Source organism: Lepidochelys kempii, chromosome 13 (genome assembly GCF_965140265.1).
Source record: "Lepidochelys kempii isolate rLepKem1 chromosome 13, rLepKem1.hap2, whole genome shotgun sequence".
NCBI classification, from domain to species: domain Eukaryota; kingdom Metazoa; phylum Chordata; order Testudines; family Cheloniidae; genus Lepidochelys; species Lepidochelys kempii.
Window position 1 is genome coordinate 31,419,570 of NC_133268.1, and position 21,589 is coordinate 31,441,158.

Here is a 21,589-nt window from a genome sequence, read left to right on the forward strand (position 1 = left end):
GCAATTCTTCAACAAAAAAACTTCAAAAACAGACTCCAACGAGAGACTGCTGAATTGGAATTAATTTGCAAACTGGATACAATTAACTTAGGCTTGAATAAAGACTGGGAGTGGATTGGTCATTACACAAAATAAAACTATTTCCCCTTGTTTATCCCCCCCTCCCTCCACCGTTCCTCACACATTCTTTTCAACTGCTGGAAATGGCCCACCTTGATTATCACTACAAAAGGCCCCTCCCCCCACTCTCCTGCTGGTAATAGCTCGCCTTAAGTGATCACTCTGGTTACAGTGTGTATGGTAACACCCATGTTTCATATTCTCTATGTATATAAATCTCCCTGCTGTATTTTCCACTGAATGCATCCGATGTAGTGAGCTGTAGCTCACGAAAGCTTATGCTCAAATAAATTGGTTAGTCTCTAAGGTGCCACAAGTACTCCTTTTCTTTTAGCATTTATATGGTTACTCTCTATACTTAAAGTAACTGCATTCAAATTGACTGTGGGTTGGGGCATTGCTGGTTTTGGGGTGTTTTTGTCCCTACGGTTTGGACAATGGCTTTATATGGCCAACAGTTCCACACAGGTGGCATTTAACTGGTTTTCCTCTAGGGTGAGAGATTTTAGATTCTGGGTTTGTATAAGATTTCCCAGCAAAGTTGGGGCTAGTCTTATTCTTGACCCCATCCTCCCTCTTAAACTGTGATGAATAGGAATTGTTTTTTCCTTGAGGCTTATGCCTTTCACGGTTTCTATTCTCTACAAAAGCATCAGCAATTTCTGCAGCTTTCAAAATGGTATCGGGTTTTTATCACACGCTGCTCTGATATGATCAGGAGCTATTTCAGCTAGCTGTTCCATAGCAAATAAATCAATCATTTTATCAAAACTATCATAAGGCTTTGCCCCCTTAATCCCCTTTTTCATATATCCAAGCAATCTCAACATAGGTAACATCAGATAGCTTAGCATTTCTAAATATCAGCCTATAAGACCCAGGAGTAACTTTTCAATACAGTTTCTTTAAACTTTACGTAATTCAAAGCACGATATAACTCCATTTAATTAAATACCTCTCTTGCTTTTCCAGTCAATCTGGTGAGGATACAGTGCTTACTTTATATTTATTTTTGATTACAAATATTTGCACTGTAAAAAACAAAATAGTATTTTTCAATTCACCTAATACAAGTAGAGTCGTGCAATCTCTTTATCATGAAAGTTGAACTTACAAATGTAGAATTATGTACAAAAAATAACTGCATTCAAAAATAAAACAATGTAAAACTTTAGAGCCTACAAGTCCACTCAGTTGTACTTCAGCGAATCGCTCAGACACACAAGTTTGGTTACAATTTGCAGGAGATAATGCTGCCTGCTTTTTTGTTTTTTTTACAGTGTCACCTGAAAGTGAGAACAGGCGTTTGCATGGCACTGTTGTAGCCGGCGTCGCAAGATATTTACATGCCAGATGCGCTAAAGATTCTTATGTCCCTTCATGCTTCAACCACCATTCCAGGGGCCATGTGGTGCTGTTGACGGGTTCTGCTCGATAACGATCCAAAGCAGAGTGGACTGACACATGTTCATGTTCATCATCTGAGTCAGATGCCACCAGTAGAAGATTAATTTTCTTTTTTTGGTGGTTTGGGTTCTGTCGTTTCTGCATCTGAGTGTTGCTCTTTTAAGACTTCTGAAAGTATGCTCCACACTTCGTCCTTCTCAAATTTTGGACAGCACTTCAGTTTCTTAAACCTTGGGTCGAGTGCTATAGCTATTTTACAAATCTCACATTGGTACCTTCTTTGTGTTTTGTCAAATCTGCTGTAAAAAAGTGTTCTTAAAATGAACATGTGCTGTAACATGAAATATATGGCAGAATGTGGGTAAAACAGAATAGGAGACATACAATTCTCCCCCAAGGAGTTTCAGTCACAAATTTAATTAACGCATTATTTTTTTAACGAGCATCATCAGCATGGAAGCATGTCCTCTGGAATAGTAGCCAAAGCATGAAGGGGCATATGAATGTTTAGCATATCTGGCATGTAAATTCCGTGCAACACCGGTTACAAAAGTGCTATGCAAATGCCTGTTCTCACTTTCAGGTCACATTGTAAATAAGAATGCTTCTTGCTTATCTCCCATAAATGTAAACAAACTTGGCTGAACAAAAAGTAGGATTGAGTGGATATGTAGGCTTTAAGTTTTACATTGTTTTGTTTTTGAGTGCAGTTATGTAACAAAAAAAATCTGCATTTGTAAGTTACACTTTCACGATAAAGAGATTGCACTACAGTACTTGTATGAGGTGAATTAAAAATACTGTTTCTTTTATCATTTTTACAGTGCAAATATTTATAATAAAAATATAAAGAGAGCACTGTACACTTTGTATTCTGTGTTGTAATTGAAATCAATATATTTGAAAATGTAGAAAACATCCAAAAATATTTAAATAAATTTCAGTTGATATTCTGTTGTTTAACAGTGTGATTAATCGCGATTAATTTTCTTAATTGCAGTTAATTTTTTTTGAGTTAATTGCATGAGTTAACTGCAATTAATCGACAGCCCTACTTTTTTGCAATGTTTCCTCTTTTTTCTTATATATAGTTCATCCTAATACTATAACAGTCTTCCAAAAAAACTAGAAAACCGGTCAGAATTTTTTCATTGAAATCAAATTGTGAGGGGAAAATGGTTCAATTAATGCGAAATGTTTCACAGAAACACTTTAATATCTTGAAAATTTCTTCTCTTTTCAAGGGGAAAAAATAAAACTATTTTAATGGTTTTACTCTGTCTCCTCCAACAGCTCTTTTTCAGTGGGGGGATAAAAGTTTAAAAATTGAGAGTTTTTCCCCCACCAAAATGACAGGTATTGAATTGTATTGTTTAAAATGTATTATTTCATGGACATTTTCTAACTATGGGTATTTTGTTCTATTTTGGAAGGAAAGGATTTGCCGTAAAACAGGTACACTTTTTGTAGCATTTGTTAAAGGTATAACTACTACTTCAGGGTTGCCTCTTCAAAATCCCATTTGTAAGATAGGTCTCCTGAACTTTCTGCAGACTTGCTATGTGCTACACAGCTTATGTATACAGTGTAGTTGTAGCTGTATCAGTCCCAGGATTTAGAGAGACAAGGTGGGTGAGGTAACATCTTCTATCGGACCAACTTCTGTTGGTGAGAGAGAGAGAGCTCTGGGTGGCTCAAAAGCTTGGGTCTCTCTCACCAAAAGAAGTTGAGCCAATAAAAGATACTAGCTCACCCACCTTGTCTACACATCTTATGTGATACTCGCACATTTTGTAGGTCTGTCAGATATTCTCAGTAAAGTGATAAACAGTTTTTTGAGGAGCACTCAATATGCTGTAGCCAAGGTAAGGTGCACTGGGCTACTAACAGAGCCCATGACTTCTAATCTCAATTCTTCATGTTTCTGCACACTTCACAGTCCTTATTAGCTTAAGGCAGCAGTTCTCAACCTGGGGATTGGAAGGATACTCCAGGGGTTCCGGAAGTCATGTCCAGGGTTGCCGGCCCTGCTGATCAACTCCTCCCCGTCCCTCTCAGTGCCTCCTGCACACTGCGGAACAGCTCTTCAACACTGTGAAGTAGGTGCTGGGAGGGGAAGGAGCGGGGATGGGGTGCACTTGGAGGAGGGAGTGGAAAGAGGTAGGGAAAAGGAGGGGCAAGGGTGGAGTGAGGGTAAGAAGAGGTGGGGCCTTGGGGGAAGGGGTGGAGTGGGCGCGGGGCCTGGAGAAAATTAGAAGCTGGCTTCGGGGTTTGCAAAAATTTTAAAATCAAAATGGGGGTCCTCAGGTTGCTTAAGTTTGATAACCACTGGCCTAAGGCACATATCCCTACCTTACCAATTTTACCGGTAGACTAACTGAGGTCAACTGTGTAAACCTCACATCAGGTAGTGCTGGGAATAGAACTCAGGTTTCTAACATAACAGACCCAAGTCTCATTGACTCTGCTGCACTGCTTTTAAAAGGAAGTGGGCCATATAATCTATCTTAGAATCATAGAATATCAGGGTTGGAAGGGACCTCAGGAGGTCATCTAGTCCAACCCCCTGCTCAAAGCAGGACTAATCCCCAATTTTTGCCCCAGATCGATAAATGGCCCCCTCAAAGATTGAACTCAGAACCCTGGGTTTAGCAGGCCAATGCTCAAACCACTGAGCTATCCTTCCCCACTTTAAAACAGTGTGGCTCTCTGTCAGTTTCTAGTGTTTAGACCACAGCTTGATGTTTATGATTCTCTTGCTGTCTCTATGCTGATGGGAATGGACTTTTAGCTCAAGAAGTACAGGCTTGTGCTTTGAGATTCCAGGTTCATTCCCTGTAGATGAACCAAGCTCAGTGGTTTGAGCATTGGCCTGCTAAACCCAGGGTTGTGCGTTCAATTCTTGAGGGGGCCATTTAGGGATTTGGGGCAAAAATTGGGGACTGGTCCTGCTTTGAGCAGGGGGTTGGACTAGATGACCTCCAGAGGTCCCTTCCAACCCTGATATTCTATGACCTACAAGCAGGGTGTGTGCGTTACTTGACTATGCTGTGTCTAGCCATGTTATGCTTCTAAAATCAGAAATAGAAGTCAGGCCACCAAAAAGCACCATGACTGTGATGAATGAAGGTTGTGTGAGCTCTGAAACAGGCCACAAGGAATACCCAGACATCAACCCCTAAAACCCACTGTCCAACCATGAGAAATATTGTGTGTGAAATAACTGAATTCCCCGAGATGCCTTTTAGCTCTGCATCTTCATCTTTGAATCTGAAAGCACCAAATAAACAGAGGAGTTCTGCCTCCCCTCTTCTACAAACAAAATGGTGCCTGAGCCTGATGGAACCCAACTGATGACTGTGGTACAACAGGTAGCTGCAGTCTGTGGATGAGGGGAAAGCGGTGGACATGTTGTTGTTGTTCCTTGACTTTAGCAAAGCTTTTGACACGGTCTCCCACAGTATTCTTGCCAGCAAGTTAAAATAGTATGGGCTGGATGAATGCACTATAAAGGTGGCTAGAAAGTTGGCTAGATTGTCAGGCTCAACGGGTAGTGATAAATGGCTCCATGTCTAGTTGGCAGCTGGTATCAAGCGGAGTGCCCCAAGGGTCGGTCCTGGGGCTGGTTTTGTTCAATATCTTCATAAATGATCTGGAGGATGGTGTGGATTGCACCCTCAGCAAGTCTGCAGATGACACTAAACTGGGAGGAGAGGTAGATACGCTGGAGGGTAGGGATAGGATACAGAGGGCCCTAGACAAATTAGAGGATTGGGCCAAAATAAATCTGATGAGGTTCAACAAGGACAAGTGCAGAGTCCTGCACTTAGGATGGAAGAATCCAATGCACTGCTACAGACTAGGGACCGAATGGCTCAGCAGCAGTTCTGCAGAAAAGGACCTAGGGGTTACAATGGATGAGAAGCTGGATATGAGTCAACAGTGTGCCCTTGTTGTCAAGAAGGCCAATGGCATTTTGGGCTGTATAAGTAGGGGCATAGCGAGCAGATCGAGGGACGTGATCGTTCCCCTCTATTCAACATTGGTGAGGCCTCATCTGGAGTACTGTGTCCAGTTTTGGGCCCCACACTACAAGAAGGATGTGGAAAAATTGGAAGGAGTCCAGCGGAGGGCAACAAAAATGATTAGTGGACTGGAACACATGAGTTATGAGGAGAGGCTGAGGGAACTGGGATTGTTTAGTCTACGGAAGAGAAGAATGAGGGGGGATTTGATAGCTGCTTTCAACTACCTGAGAGGGGGTTCCAAAGAGGATGGCTCTAGACTGTTCTCAGTGGTAGCAGGTGACAGAACAAGGAGTAATGGTCTCAAGTTGCAGTGGGGGAGGTTTAGGTTGGATATTAGGAAAACTTTTTCACTAGGAGGGTGGTGAAACACTGGAATGCGTTAGGGATTGGTCCTGCTTTTGAGCAGGGGGTTGGACTAGATGACCTCCTGAGGTCCCTTCCAACCCTGATATTCTATGATTCTATGATACAGTTTCCACCCTCAGACCACCATGACTGAGATTCAGAGTGCACTGCAAGACGGATGCGTGAATTAGACACAGAACTTCTGAAGTGGAAAAGAGAACACAACCTGTGATTTGAAGAACTGCAATGATATCAAGAGTATTAAGACTAAGCTAATTGATCTAGAAAGCCTCTCACAACAGTTTAAGATCAGGCTGAGGGTGTCCCTGAAGAAACAGAGAAACGCAAATTTACTGAATTTGTCCCTAAACTGCTAAGTTGTTGGATCTGCTGGTAGATTTTTGTTTTGATATAGAAGGGCACACTGGGCCCTTGCCCCTAAGCCATCTGCAGGAGGTTGGGCTAGAGCATTGATTGTGATGTTCCTGAAGTTTACCACTCAGTAGCTTATATTGCAGAAATCCAGAGGAAAAATAGGAAGGGGGAGAACCAAGCAATTAAAATACTGTTCTTTCAAGATCATGCTCATGATGTGGTTGCAATGAGGGCAGCTTTTAACAAAGCAAAACAATTGGCAAGGAAGTTGGACTTGAGGTAAATATGCAGCAATGCTCCATATTAAGAATGGCAAGAAAAATATGGCAAGAATCTGCAAACTCCTCCCTCACAAGAGGAGACATCTGTGGAATGATCTGAGTATGTGGAATTTATGTATTGGTCTCTGAGATCTGATATGGCTCCTCTAAATGACTTGATGGGCAAAAATAGACATTGATATGTTAATTTTATCCCCCCCCCTTATATTGGGCTTGAAGGGTTAAACGGTTATCATCAATTAACTTCCTATTGCCTTAAAAAATGGGAAATTAGCATTGATGTAAAATTAGTCATTTGATTAGTAATTATTTTTTTATCATTACTTTATCAGATGGTGTTTTCTTATGGATTAATGTGTCAAGGTTCTAGGTGATAGGTGGTTACTTTAGTTGTAATGTTTGGGGCCTCAGAGAACCTCAAAGTTTCATCCAATTTGGCCATTCCTGCCCTCCCCACCCTCTGGTGTCAAGTGTATATTTTTGGACTGTTTTAAACAGATTTATCATCATTTTGATTGTATGGTACGAATGTGTATTTCTCTCTCCAAAATCCTTTTCCATTTTGTTTTATCACTTATTTAATTCCTCTTTCAGCTCCTCTCCCATTACTCTCCTGTCCTGGAAACTTCCAGGACGTGATACCCTACAGCTAGACTATATAACTTTTGTTACTTAGATACACAAGGATTGTATGCTGCTCAGGAAAACTTCCAATTTCTAATTTATTCACAAAGTGACTTTATATTTTATCTGTTATATTTTGACACTGTTGGCTCTGATAATTGAATGCGACTCCTGGAATATAAAGGGTTTTAATAACCTTATTGTAAGAAAAAATATATACTTGATGCTTAGAAAAGAGAATATTGGCCCTGCTATGATCCAGGAAACACATTTCTTAGAATCATAGACAATTAGGGTTGGAAGAGATCTCAGAAGGTCATCTAATCCAGCTCTGTGCTCAAAGCAGGACCAACCCCAACTATGTCGTCCCAGGCAGGGCTTTGTCAAGTCGGACCTTAAAAACCTCTAAGGATGGAGATTCCACCACTTCCTTAGGTAACTCATTCCAGTGCTTCACTACCCTCCTAGTGAAATAGTTTTTCCTACTATCCAACCTAGACCTCCCCCACTGCAACTTGAGACTGTTGCTCCTTGTTCTGTCATCACTGAGAACAGCCTAGCTCCATCTTCTTTGGAACCCCCGTTCAGGTAGTTGAAGGCTGCTATCAAATCCCCCCTCACTCTTCTCTTCTGCAGACTAAATAAGCCCAATTCCCTCAGCTGCTCCTTGTAAGTCATGTGCCCCAGCCCCCTAATAATTTTTGCTGCCCTCCGCTGGGCTCTCTAATTTGTCCACATCCTTTCTGTAGTGGGAAGCCCAAAACTGGATGCAATACTCAAGGTGTGGCCTCACCAGTTCCGAATAGAGGGGAATAATCACTTCCCTTGATCTGCTGGCAATGCTCCTACTAATGCAGCCCAATATGCCGTTAGCCTTCTTGGTAACAAGGGCACGCGGTTGACTCAGCCAGCTTCTCATCTACAGTAATCCCCAGGTCCTTTTCTGCAGAACTGCCGCTTAGCCAGTTGGTCCCCAATCTGTAGCACTGCATGGGATTCTTCCGTCCTAAAGTGCAGGACTCTGCACTTGTCCTTCTTGAACCTCATCAGATTTCTTTTAGCCCAATCCTCCAATTTGTCTAGGTCACTCTGGACCTTATCCCTACCCTCCAGCATATCTACCTCTCCCTCCAGCTTAGGGTCATCTGTGACCTTGCTGAGGGTGCAATCCATCCCATCATTCAGATCATTAATGAAGGTGTTGAACAAAACCGGCCCCAGGACCGACCCCTGAGGCACTCTGCTTGGTACCGGCTGCCAGCTAGACATGGAGCCATTGATCATTACCCGGTGAGCCCGACGATCTAGCTAGCTTTCTGTCCACCTTATAGTCCATTCATCTAATCCATACTTTTTTAACTTGCTGGCAAGAATACTGTGGGAGACCATATCAAAAGCTTTGCTAAAGTCAAGATATATCAAATCCACTGCTTTCTCCATATCCACAGAGCCAGTTATCTCATCATAGAAGGCAATCAGTTTGGTCAGGCATGGCTTGCCCTTGGTGAATCCATGTTGACTGTTTCTGATCACCTTCCTCTCCTCCAGGTGCTAAGACTAAGCTAATTTGACAGAACTTGAAGCTTGTAAACTGAATAGAGATTGGGTAGGCCTCCCAGTTTCTAGTTGCTTTAATTCTGAAGTCAGGGGATGTTGTTATACTAATTCATAAAAAGTTGAAAGCTAATATTTGGAACAATGTCAATGTTAGAGGCAAAAAGGCATCCTGTAAATATTAAGAACATAAGAATGGCCATACTGAGTCAAACCAGTGGTCGGTCCATCTAGCCCAGAATCCTGTCTTCTGACAGTGGCCAATGCCAGATGCTTCAGAGGGAATGAACAAAACAGGACATTTATCAAGTAGTCCATCCCCTGTCATCCAGTCCCACCCTCTGATAATCTGAGGTTTACGGACACCCAGAGCATGGGTTTGTATCACTGACCATCTTGGCTAATAGCCATTAATAGACCTATCCTCTATTAACTAATCTAATTAGTTTTTGTACCCAGTTACACTTTTGGCTGTTACAACATCCCCATGCACATTGAGTTACACAGGTTGAGTGTTTGTTGTGTGAAGAAGTACTTCCTTTTGTGTGTTTTAAACCTGCTGCCTATTAATTTTATTGGGTGACGTGTGGTTCTTGAAAGTCAAATCCTACTGAGAAAAATAGGAAGGAGCATAAACTCTGGCAAGTCAAGTGTAAAAGTATAATTAAGCAGTCCAAAAAAGAATTTGAACAGCAAATAGCAAAAGACACAAAAATTAACAACAATTTTTTAAAGTACATCAGAATCAGGAAGCCTGCCAAAAAATCAGTGAGGCCGCTGGACAATGAAGGTGCTAAAGGAGCACTCAGTGAAGACAAGGCTGTTGAAGAGTAGCTGCATAAATTTTTTGCATCAGCCTTCACTGGGGAGAATGTGATGGAGATTCCCACACCTGAACCATTCCTTTTTGGTGACAAATCTAAGACACTTTCCCAGATTGAGGTGTTAATAGAGGAGCTTTTGGAACAAATGGTAAGTCACCAGGACCAAATGGTATTCTCCTAAGAGTTCTGAAGGAGCTCAGATATGCAATTGCAGAACTACTAACTGTGGTATGTAACCTATTAATTAAATCAACCTCTGTACCAGATGACTGGAGGATAGCTAGTTGTAGCAAGGCGATGACTCACCAATGTGGTGCCTCCTGCTGGTAGTCTTGGGAATTAGCTCTTTCCAGCCTTCAGAGCGCCCTCTGCAGGCCAGTGTCTCGCCTGCCGCTGGCCCGGTGTCCCTCCCGGTCCCTGGTGCCCTTTACCCCAGGGTTCTGCCCCAGCAGTAACCCACAATCTCTGTCTCCGCACCCAGGGGGAACCCCCAATCCTCTATCCCCCCCTTGCCTCAGTGGCTACTGCCAGTCACCATCTAGCCCCCACTCACTGGGGCAGATTGCAGTCTGTAAACCACTCATCATTGGCAAGGGGGGTTGGACCAGCTACCTCTGCCTATTCCCAGGCTACCCCTCTGTAGCCCCAGTACCTTTCCTGACCTTTAGCAAGGCCTGCAGCCTGAGGGTTTTCCAGGCTGGAGCTCCCCAGCTCCTCTAGCTACCCTGCTGAGATCCCAGGCAGCCAGGTCCTTCTCTCTCTACAGCGAGAGAGAGACTCCTCCCAGCTCCTGGCTCACTGGCCTTTTTCAGGGCCAGCTGTGGCTGCCTTCCCAATCAGCCTAGCCTTTTCTCACAGCTCCAGCCCTCTCCCAGAGCAGGCTTTAACCCTTTCAGTGCCAGAGCGGGGTGGCTACCCTGCTACACTAGCATAATGCCAAGTTTTTAAAAAAAGGCTCCACAAGTGATGCTGGCAGTTACAGGCTGGGAAGCCTAACTTCAGTACCAGGCAAATTGGTTGAAACTCTAGTAAAGAACAGAATTATCGGACGTGTAGATGAACACAATATGTTGGGGAAGAGTCAACACAGCTTTTGTAAGGGGCATTCATGCTTAATCAGTCCATTAGTATTCTTTGAAGGTGTGATCCAGTTGATATAGTGTACTTGGACTTTCAGAAAGCCCTTGACAAGGTCCCACACCAAAGGCTCTTAAGCAAAGTAAGCTGTCATGGGATAAGAGAGAAGGTCCTCTCATGGATCAATAACTGGTTAAGAGACAGGAAACAAAGGGTAGGAGTAAATGGTCAGTTTTCACAATAGAAATAGGTAAATAGTGAGAACCTCCAAGGATCTGTACTGGGACATGTACTGTTCAACATATATGTAATGATTTGGAAAAAGGGGTGAACAGTGAGATGGCAAAGGTGCAAATGATACAAAATTACTCAAGATAGTTAAGTCCAAAGCTGACTGCAAAGAGTTACTGTGGGAACTCACAAAACTAAATTAATTGGCAACAAAATGGCAGATGAAAGTCACTGTTGATAAGTGCTAAGTAACTCACATTGGAAAAAATAATCCCAACTACACATATATAATTATGGATTCTAAATTAGCTGTTTCCACTCAAGAAGGAGATCTTAGAGTCATCATGGATAGTTCTCTGAAAACATCTGCTCAATGTGCAGCTCAGACAAAAAAGCTAACAGAATGTTAGGAAACATTAGGAAAGGGATAGATAAGAAGACAGCAAGGATCATAATGCTACTATATAAATCTGTGGTACACCCAAACCTTGAATATTGTGTGCACTTCTGGTCACCCCATCTGAAAAAAGATATATTGGAATTGGAAAAGGTACAGAGAAGGGCAACAAAAATGATTGGGGTATGGAACAGCTTCTATGTGAGAAGAGATTAAAAAGACTGGGACTATTCATCTTATAAAAGAGACAGCTAAGGGGCAATGTGATAGAGGTCTAAAATCATGACTTGTGTGGAGAAAGTGAATAGGAAAGTGTTATTTACCCCTTCACATGACACAAGAACCAGGGGTTCCCAATGAGTTTAATAGGCAGCTGATTTAAAACAAAGATTAGAGTACTTCTTCACAGAACACACAGTCAACCTGTGGAACTTGTTGCAAGGGGATTGTCAAGGTTCCTTCCCCACTCTGAACTCTAGGATACAGATCTGGGAACCTGCATGAAAGACCCCCTACATTATTCTTACCAGCTTAGGTTAAAAACTTCCCCAAGGTACAAACTTTGCCTTGTCCTTGAACTGTATGCTGCCACCACCAAGCGTTTTAAACAAAGAACAGGGAAAGAGCCCACTTGGAGACGTCTTCCCGCAAAATATCCCCCCAAGCCCTACACCCCCTTTCCTGGGGAAGGCTTGATAAGAATCCTCACCAATTTTTACAGGTGAACACAGACCCAAACCCTTGGATTTTAAGAAGAATGAAAAATCAATCATGTTCTTAAAAGAAGAATTTTAATTAAAGAAAAGGTAAAAGAATCACCTCTGTAAAATCAGGATGGTAAATACCTTACAGGGTAATCAGATTCAAAACATAGAGAATCCCTCTATGCAAAACCTTAAGTTACAAAAAGACACAAAAACAGGAATATAAATTCCATCCAGCACAGCTTATTTTACCAGCCATTAAACAAAAGGAAACCTAACACATGTTCTAGCTAGATTACTTACTAACTTAACAGGAGTTGTAAGGCTGCATTCCTGATCTGTTCCCGGCAAAAGCATCACACAGACAGATGAACCCTTTGTTCCCTCCCACTCCAGATTTGAAAGTATCTTGTTCCTCCATTGATCATTTTGGGTCAGGTGCCAGTGAGATTATCTTAGCTTTTACAGGTGAGAGGGTTTTGCCTCTGGCCAGGAGGGATTTTATAGCACTGTATACAGAAAGGTGGTTACCCTTCCCTTTATTTTTATGACAGGGATGTTGTCAGTGTCAAACCTATAACTGACTTTTAAAAAGAGTTAGGTAAGTTCATGGAGGAGAGGCCCATCTTGGCTGTTAGCCAAGATGGTCAGGGACACAGCCCCATGCTCTGGGTGACCCTAAACATCTGACTACCAGAAGCTTGGACTGGATAACAGAGATGGTTCACTGAATAATTTCCTTGTTGGCCTTTGTTCCCTCTGAAATATATGGTACTGGCCACTGCCAGAAGAGAGAGATAGACAGACCCTTGGTCTGACCCAGTGTGGCCATTTGTGTGTTCTTATGTGTCTGCTGTTAAAAGACATTCATCCCCCACTGGGTTGATGGTCTTAGAATTATTGACTTCTCTGCCCAGTATCATACAGGCTACAGGTTCCTCAGGTACTCGTGGAGCCAGGAAACCCCATAGCTCTTCTAAGAGCAAGGGAACTTTGCTACTGTCTGGGTATGTCAAAGAGAGCAAGGAGAGATATTCCTTGGGACCCATAGCATTGGACACAACCCTAGCTCCGGTACCCCTTGACAGGTTCCTCAGTACCACATAAATTGAAGTGTCCACCTCCCTGGAGGAGTGATCCAAACCTTCAGTACCGTCTGCTTCAAGAGTGACCATCACATCAATACCCATACTCCTTCAGTACCTCAAGAATGTAGGTACTTGAGGACTTAATTGCAGGTACTTGATGGACTTAACTGGAGTCCCCACTGATCATGGGCTCCATCCTCACCATCTCTGCTGGATAATTGTAGGCAAATTTGTTCAACAAGATTAAAAAATGAATCCCTACACTGTTGAAAGACTCAAAGTCAAATCTACACTCCCTGGAAATTTACACCCCGACCCTGAGGAGAAAGCACCAGAGGCAGGTGTGTAAGCCAAGGCCACCCCCCTTTACAGACATTCTACCATCTTTATCCAGCTGAGCCCCCATGTAAATGACCGAGGATTCAGAGGCCTCGATTTTCAGGACCTTCTGCTTCCATGACCTCTACCCATTCCCAGCCACCCATGAAGGGACTTTTGACGCTTTGGTCGAGATCAGCCCACAAGTATTGATGCCATCCACCTGTAACCTCCCATATCTTTGGGGGCTGCCTCTCACTTTTTGCCTACAATTTGGACTCTATCATGACAGACAGTTAGAAATTATCCATCAAGGATAATCTATAGCGTTTTGCTCCCTCCCTCGCCACAAATCCTCTTCCCGGTCCCCCTTCAGGGACCACTCTCAGGAGGTGATTCTTCAACAGGAAGCAGACCCCCTCCTCCTACAAGAGGCAATAGAATGAGTGACAATTCAGTAGCAAGGGAGAGAGAGTTCTATTTCCCTTATTTCTTAGCCCCCCAAAAAGAGGGAGGGTGGAGATCCATTCTGGATCTTTGATAACTAAAAATCTGTATTCGAAAGTCAAAATTCAGGATGGTTGCACTAACATTAGTAATTCCCTCCCTATAGGAGGGGATCTGGTTTGTGTCTCTTGATATGAAGGATTCTTATTTCCATATAGATATTCATCCGTACCACAGAAAGTTCCTTTGGTTTCCAGTGGATCAGGGACATTTCCAGTTCAGAGTCCTTCCCTTTGGACTAGCAACATCACCCAGAGTATTCACAAAGGTCGTCTCGGTGGTGGCAGCCCAAATGAGATGTCAGGGGTTACACAATTTTCCCATATGTTGATGATTGGTTCCTAGTAGGTTGCTCCAGCCAAGAGGTCAGGTCAGCAACTTTGTTTCTGCTCCATCTTCTAGCAGAGCTGGGTATCTGCATAAAAAAAGAAAAGTCTTTTTTAACATCCACCCACACAGACAGTAAACTTTACCAGAGTGACACTGGACTCCAGTGCAGCAAGTGTTCTTCCCCCTGGAAAGATTTCAGCTAATGAGCAATCTGATAGCACAGATTACTCACAGAAGAAGGACTATGGTCAGGATATGCCTTTACCCTTCTAGGTCACATGGCCTTATGCACTTATGTGACCCCATTCACAGTCTTCATCTGCGCTGCCTACAGGCCTGGCTGTAGTCGGTCTACTCCTCAGACAAGGATCACATTAACACCAGTGATACTATTCCCACCAGGGTCATCACCTCTCTTATCTGGTGGTTGAACCCACATCACGTCCCCTTCGTCACTTCTTCCCCCAGTGCCACCATTGTAACAGGTGAATCCCTTGTGGGTTGGGGTACTGACCTGAACCATCACACTGTACCTGGACCCCATGTGAGGCCAGACTGCACATCAATCTACTGGGTCTGCCTGGCATGCAGGGCTTCTCTCCTGCACATCAGACGCACCTTAGGGTTCTACTTGCAGAAAACCAAATCTGCCTGTTGTTAGATGTTCGGCTGCGTGTGTGTGTTCTCCCTGTGTGCTACCCCTGCTCTGCGCAGACAGCCAGCACAGCAGATCTCTGTTAAGGTCTGTTAAGGTATGAAAGCACCAGGCCAGGTTTATTGTGAACAAATCACGGTAACAGCACCTGGCAGACTTTATGAGGATATTAAGACATGTATGCCCGTGACAATGGATGCAGCTCAGTGAATGGCAGGACTTTTCATCCCCCTCCTTTGCTGGACCAAGACACTCTTTCAGAGATACCTCTTTATACCCTGATACAAACAAGTTGCTGCCCCTCTGACATAGTTAGGTACTGCCCCTTGACGTGGCTAGTTATTACCCATCTCTTTGTACATGTTGATTTGACTAGAAAAAGATTATTTATTACTGTCATCCTGACCTTATCTTTTAGGAGGGGTGTCGTGGGTCATGTACTCCCTGTCCCCCTGACCCCTTTTGGGGTGGGACATGGGTTATTAGAGGCCCGTGGGCAAGTCTGCGCGACCTCTCTGGGTATTGGAGTAACGTGGCCTAACAGCCAAAGTCAGTCCACCTGTTCTCTCCATCAGGGCTGTGTGGCCTAGCAGCCAGAGTGAGTAGAGCGGCTCTCGCAATCAGGGCTATGCGACCTAGTGGTCGGAGTCAGTAGAGTGGTGAGGCAGGCTGTCACCCCAGGGTGGGCGGTGGCCAGGATAGGGGAACCCGGACCCTCCCTCTCCACTGAGTCCCAACCCAGGGCTCTGTCAGTGGCGGGGTTGCCTGCCACCAGCTCTTCGGGGATCTGGCTCCAACACGCAGAGCTAGTCTCCAGGTCTCCAACCACCTCCCTGCAAACCTCCCTGGGTTACTTCCTACCCGTTTCTCTGCAGCTTGTGGTCTCATGGTTCCCCGGTGTCTCCTCCCTCTTTGGCGTCTGGAGCCTTGGGGTCGTAGGTCACTGCCATCTGTCTGCCCTCCATGTCGTGAAGTTTTGGCAGTCCTTTAACAGGAGTCCGCAACACACCTCCTTCCCCTCCGGCAGTCAGCCACAAATGAACTGAGCTGCTCCCTTTTATACCTGGCCTCCAGCCGGAACATGCCCAGCAAGGTCGAGGGAGCGTGGCCTCCTTGGCCCAAAGAGAGGAATTAACCCCTGCAGTCCCAGTGCGGAGCATGCACGCCCTGTCACAAGGGGTCAGTGTGTTCCTGTTTTTCTTGGGGAATGTTTTTGTACCATCCCTGATATCAGGATGTTCTGGTACCACTCTTCTGGAATGTGTTTGCGTGAATACTTTCTGCCTAGCTCTTCTTAGGAATGTGTGTTTCTGCCATATTCTGTGAACTTACAAACAGGCAAAGCCTGAATTCTGCTCACCGCCTGACTTTTGCTAACTTTGCTTTATATCAGCGAAGCTTGCCCACTACTTTAACTCAGGCCTTATTCCAGGTCTCTAACACAAGGGCTCATATTTCAGGCTCTCTTCCTACTACATCCCCCAACTTTTTGTCTTTTTATGGGGAGGATGTTTACCCATTGTTTCAGAAAAGCATAATGCATGGACTAAATATGACCCAGTGGGTTTAAATATTGTTATTTGGCCACCTTACTTTTTTAATTATACATTTATGCCCCATTTGTTTTTTAGCTTACACATTTTTTGTACGACTGATGGACAGATTTTATTTTTTAATTGTTATTCGTTTTTTATAGTGGACCTGGGAATGTTAGGCCCGGGACCATGACTGAGGCGTGGGGTGTAGAGTTGTGCTGTGATAACTTTTGTGTGGCATAAGGAGGCCTTTTTATTTAGTTGGCGATTGATGAGATGGGCTTTGGTTAGGATTATAAATGTATCGCGTTTATACCTTATAGAATAGTATAGGTGTATATATACTAATATGTATGAGGGATTATATAATTATTTCCTTAAATAGTTAAATACCAAATATATGCCCTATATAATTTGTGATAAATAATGATATATGAATAATGTTGATAGTTGGTATGCATTCATAGATGTAAATGCATATATAATAATATGCATATGTGTATATGTTTGTACCTTAAATATTTTATAGGATGCATTTGGTTTAACATACTTCAGAGTATTTAGGTATACAAGTATTTAATAGCCCTTACAAGCTATATTAGTACAAACAATTACATTTAAAACGTTGATAAGCACTTGATTATTTTTATAATGATTATTTATTACTATGGCAGTGTTGATAGCTAGTTTGTTTTTTTGAGTTGGTGTAATTTAGCTTTTTTGGTTTGATGTTACATGTAGCAACACATTTTTATTAGTGCAATTACTGTTATGGCTTGTATTTTTATTACTATTACACTAAGTGTTTGGACTATTGGGTGTGGAGTAACATTTTTTGGGATTGCTTACCAAGGTGTTTTCACCATTTTTTGCACACTTTCTACTTCTTTTATTTGTTGTTGGATAAGATGAGCTATTTTTGTTTTTTGCCATTAAATTATGTATGTTTAATTGTAGTTGCTTTACTGGGGGAAACAATTTAATTAATAAATATTGTAGGTTGCCAGGAGGAATAATAATTTTAATAGCAGAGCTGACCAGTTGGCCAAAAGGCATGGGTTCTGATTTGGATTGTGCTAGTGACTTGCACGCAAAATTCTGTATTGATTTCAGGACAAATGTTTTCATGTATAGAAAAATTTCAGAGCACATACCACATTTTGTATTTTTACTACCTTATTGACGAACTCATTTTGTACCAATCAGGCGCAGCCTCTTATTGTGTTGTTGCTATTAATTGTAGCATAGGATTTACACAGCTATCCATTACGTTTTGTACAACAAGCCTGATTAATTTTTAAGCCAGTTTTAGTTACTAGGCGCACAGTGGGATAGTGCTGTACATAAGTATCATTTACCTAAGTTTCCACACTGTTGGTATAGTACACTCTGACTGGATTTTGCATTCACCTTGGGATGGCCATTAATGATGTGAAGGCTTTTACTGTTGTTATGATCCAAACTTGAAACCTTATCAAATTTAGCAAATTGTAAAAACACTGGCGCAATATTATTTACTCCTTGCTCCTGTATTTGTTTTAAAATGGCTGTGTGGTCCCGTATTCATGGCCCATCTTGTAATTTTAATTGTAATAAGCTTTGCTTGATGATTTCAATTACTTTATTCCCATAGGCCACATAGGCAACTGTCAGTGAAACATAATTCTTTTCCATGCTGTTAATAATTGACAGGATAGTAGAATTTAGGTGGCTGAACCCTTGAGGAATTGAACATATGTTGTCAATGGTAATTGCATGTTGATTCAGCAATAGGCTGCTTATGCAATGCAGTTTATTCAGTTAATTCATTTCTTCTCTGAAAGTGTTTTTTATAAACTAAGCAATCTGTATAAGTAAACGTGCAATCTTTTCTTTTTAAAATATATCAACTTTGGGTCAACATAAGTAAGGCGGTGTCAGCACTCACACTGCATTGTCTTAAGTACATCAGATGTGGCTCTATGCTGCTGGTGGAGGTGATGTTACTATGTCTACATAAGAGGGGGGCTTACAAGTGGTGGGAGACCAATTTAATTGTAGACACATGCACAACTAGGTTGATGTAACCTGCCTTGCACCATAGCACTAACTATGTAGTATAGACCAGGCCTTAGTGTTTGTCCAGGTGTGGCCCCAGGTACAAGACGAGGCAGCTGGCTGGAAATGTAGGACAGAATACCTCACTACCTATATCTGGCTTGCATCAGCTATTTTCCTATGGACTGATCTCAGGGACAAGGTATACAGCTTTTCCCATGGGACTTCATTTATAAAGCATTAAAGGACGCTAATATAATTAATGACAATTCAAAAGCGTTTATGGAAATGGATCCTGTCAAACAAACTTGCTATCTTTTTTTGATGAGATTACAAGTGTGTTTGATAAAGGTAACAATGTTGACGTAAAATACTTAGACTTCTGTAAGTCTAAGTTTGACTTCGTACCACGCAATGTTTTGATTAAAAAACTAGAATGATATAAAATTAACATGGCACATATTAAACTGATTCAAATCTGGCTAACTGATGATCTCAAAATGTAACTGTAAATTGTAAATCATCGAACGGATGTGTTCCCAATGAGGTCCTTCAGGGATCTAATCTTGTCCCTTCATATTTAACATTTTGACAATGACCTGGAAGAAAGCATAAAATCATCACGGATAAACTTCACAGTTGTCACAAAAACTGGGGGAGTGGTAAATAATGCAGTGGACAGATCATTAATAGAGAGCAATCTGGGTCACTTAGTAAATTGGGAGCAAGCAAACAGTATATATTTTAATACAGCTAAATATTAATGTATACATGTAGGAATAAAAAATGTAGGCCATATTTATAGGATGGGGGACTCTGAAAAAGATTTGGGTGTTGTGGTGGATAGTCAGCTGAACATGAGTTCCCAGTTCCATGCTGTGCCAAACGGACTAATGCATTCTTTGGATGCATAAATGGGAATTTCAAGGATGTGGAGAGAAGTTATTTTAACTCTGTATTTGGCACTGGTGCGACTGCTGCTGGAATACTGTGTCCAGTTCTGGGATCCACCATTCAAGAAGGATGTTGAAAAGTTGGAGAGGGTTCAGAGAAGAACCACAAGAATGATTGAAGAATTAGAAAACATGCTTTTATAGGATAGACTCAATCTATTTAGCTTAACAAAGAGAAGGTTAAGGAGTGACTTGATTACAGTCTATACATACCTACATGGGAAACAAATATTTAATAATCTGCTCTTCAATCTAACACAGGTATAACACTATTGCATACCTGGAAACTGTAGCTAGACAAATTCAGACTGGAAATAAGGCATACATTTTTAACAATGAGAATAGTTAACCAATTTACTAAGGGTCATGTGAATTCTCTGTCACTGACCATTTTTAAATCAAGACTGGACGTTCTTCTAAAAGCGCTGCTCTATGAATTATTTTGTGGACGTTCTATGGCCTGTGTTATTCGGGAGGTCAGACTAGATGATCACAATGTTCTCTTTTGGTCCTTGAATCTATGAATCTGTGATTCAGTCCGTGGACTTTGCAAGAATTGGTGGATACCCTCAGCTCTTCTAAACAACTATTTGAGGGTATGTCTATGCTTCTTCTGGGAGCAAGCCTTCCAGACTGTGTGGACAGACTCATGTATAGGGATCATGCTACTGTGCGAAAAATAGCTGTGTAGATGTTGCGGAAGCTTGAGACACCAAGCTCCAACTCAAGTCGCAGCCTCAAAGCAATGTCTACATTGATATTTTTAGCATGCTAGTGAAAGTCCCACTAAGGAAGTCTGTGGACCGAGGCTGAGAGGCTTGGCCACAGATGCAGTGCAGACATACCCTCAGGGATATAGGTATGCCTTTCTGTCACTGGGGAGGGGGAAAGAAAGAGAGAGAGAGAGAGAGAGTGTGTGTCTGTGTTGTGTGTGTGTGACTAAAATACTGAACTATCAGTCCTCAGCTTCTGTTGAACGAGGTCCAATGGGAATAACTTCCAGCGTAGGCTTTTCACCCTGAACATTCTTGACTACTCCCATTGGTGGACTTACATCAGTAACTTTCAGCCTCACCCTCTCACTCACATCCTATTTCCCTTCTTTTTTCCCCCTTCTGTCTCCTTCTGCTTCTAGGAATCTTTTCCTGTCTCTTTTCAAAATCCATTTGCCATCTGACTTCCCAGAACTAACTCTTATCTCTTTTCCATTTTCCTGCAATACACTGATTTACTTAGCGTGGATAAGAGTTTTTAACGAGACTTTTTTGTCTTTTGGGGAAAGGTGCAAATGGCCTTGATTTATCTTAAAACATTCTGTTTAGTACACTCCTTATATTTTGCAGGACAAGGTCATTCTCCTTTTTCTTGTAAACCTTGGTTCAGACTAAACCGAGAGCCAAACCAATTTTAACGAACAGTAAAAATCACATCTAACTTGTTTCCCAGATTTAACACCTTTTCACCTGTGGGTTATTTTGGACTTTTTTTTAGATGGATGAAGAAGCCTCGATGTGGGGTTCCTGATCATCCCCATATAAGCCATAGCCGAAGGAATAAGCGATATGCGTTAACTGGACAAAAATGGAGGCAGAAGCATATAACATACAGGTATATTCTAATTTTTCTAAGGTGAAGATTAGTTTGATGTAGATTTTATATTGAACTGTGAAAATACATATGGCCTGCTGAACTTTAGAAAAACATGGAAAGTATTTTTTTTCAAAAGTGCCTAAGTGACTTAGGAGTCTAAATCCCATTTTCAAAATTGTAGGCGTTTAGGACCAGATTTTCAAAGGTATTTAGGTCCCATTAGTTAGGTGCCAAACCTGCTTAAATTCTTTTGGACATCTCAGTAAGTGCCTATCAGAATCTTTAGGTGCCTTTGTAAATCTGGCCCTTGTCTTAAATGACATAATCAAAAGTACTACCTAACAATTATTTGTTCCCTACCTGCTTTTTGATTATGTCATTTAAACCCTGAATGCGTTTTAGTGACAGTTTTCCAGAGGTCATACTGAATATTACAAATGGATGTCTTTTCTTTTTGTTCTGTAAAGCACTCAAAAATGTTTTGCCACTATAAAATAATAAACAAATTTCTTATTTTTATATATCTAATATTCCAAGTATGTATCAAGTCCAGAGTCACAATGGACTCTGCCAGGAATTTTCTGCAAACATTTTATGACATTTGTATTA

At 42.0% G+C, this 21,589-nt stretch overlaps 1 protein-coding gene across 14 annotated transcripts in view; it reads left to right on the top strand.

The window, feature by feature from the left end:
- Positions 1-21,589, top strand: part of MMP24 (matrix metallopeptidase 24) — a 162,584-nt gene that overhangs the window by 38,213 nt on the left and 102,782 nt on the right. For all 14 annotated transcript variants that reach the window (XM_073310031.1, XM_073310032.1, XM_073310043.1 and 11 more), the window contains one exon: positions 20,882-20,998. In XM_073310031.1, coding sequence (XP_073166132.1) covers positions 20,882-20,998 — 117 coding nt within the window. The remainder of the gene's footprint in view (positions 1-20,881; positions 20,999-21,589) is intronic.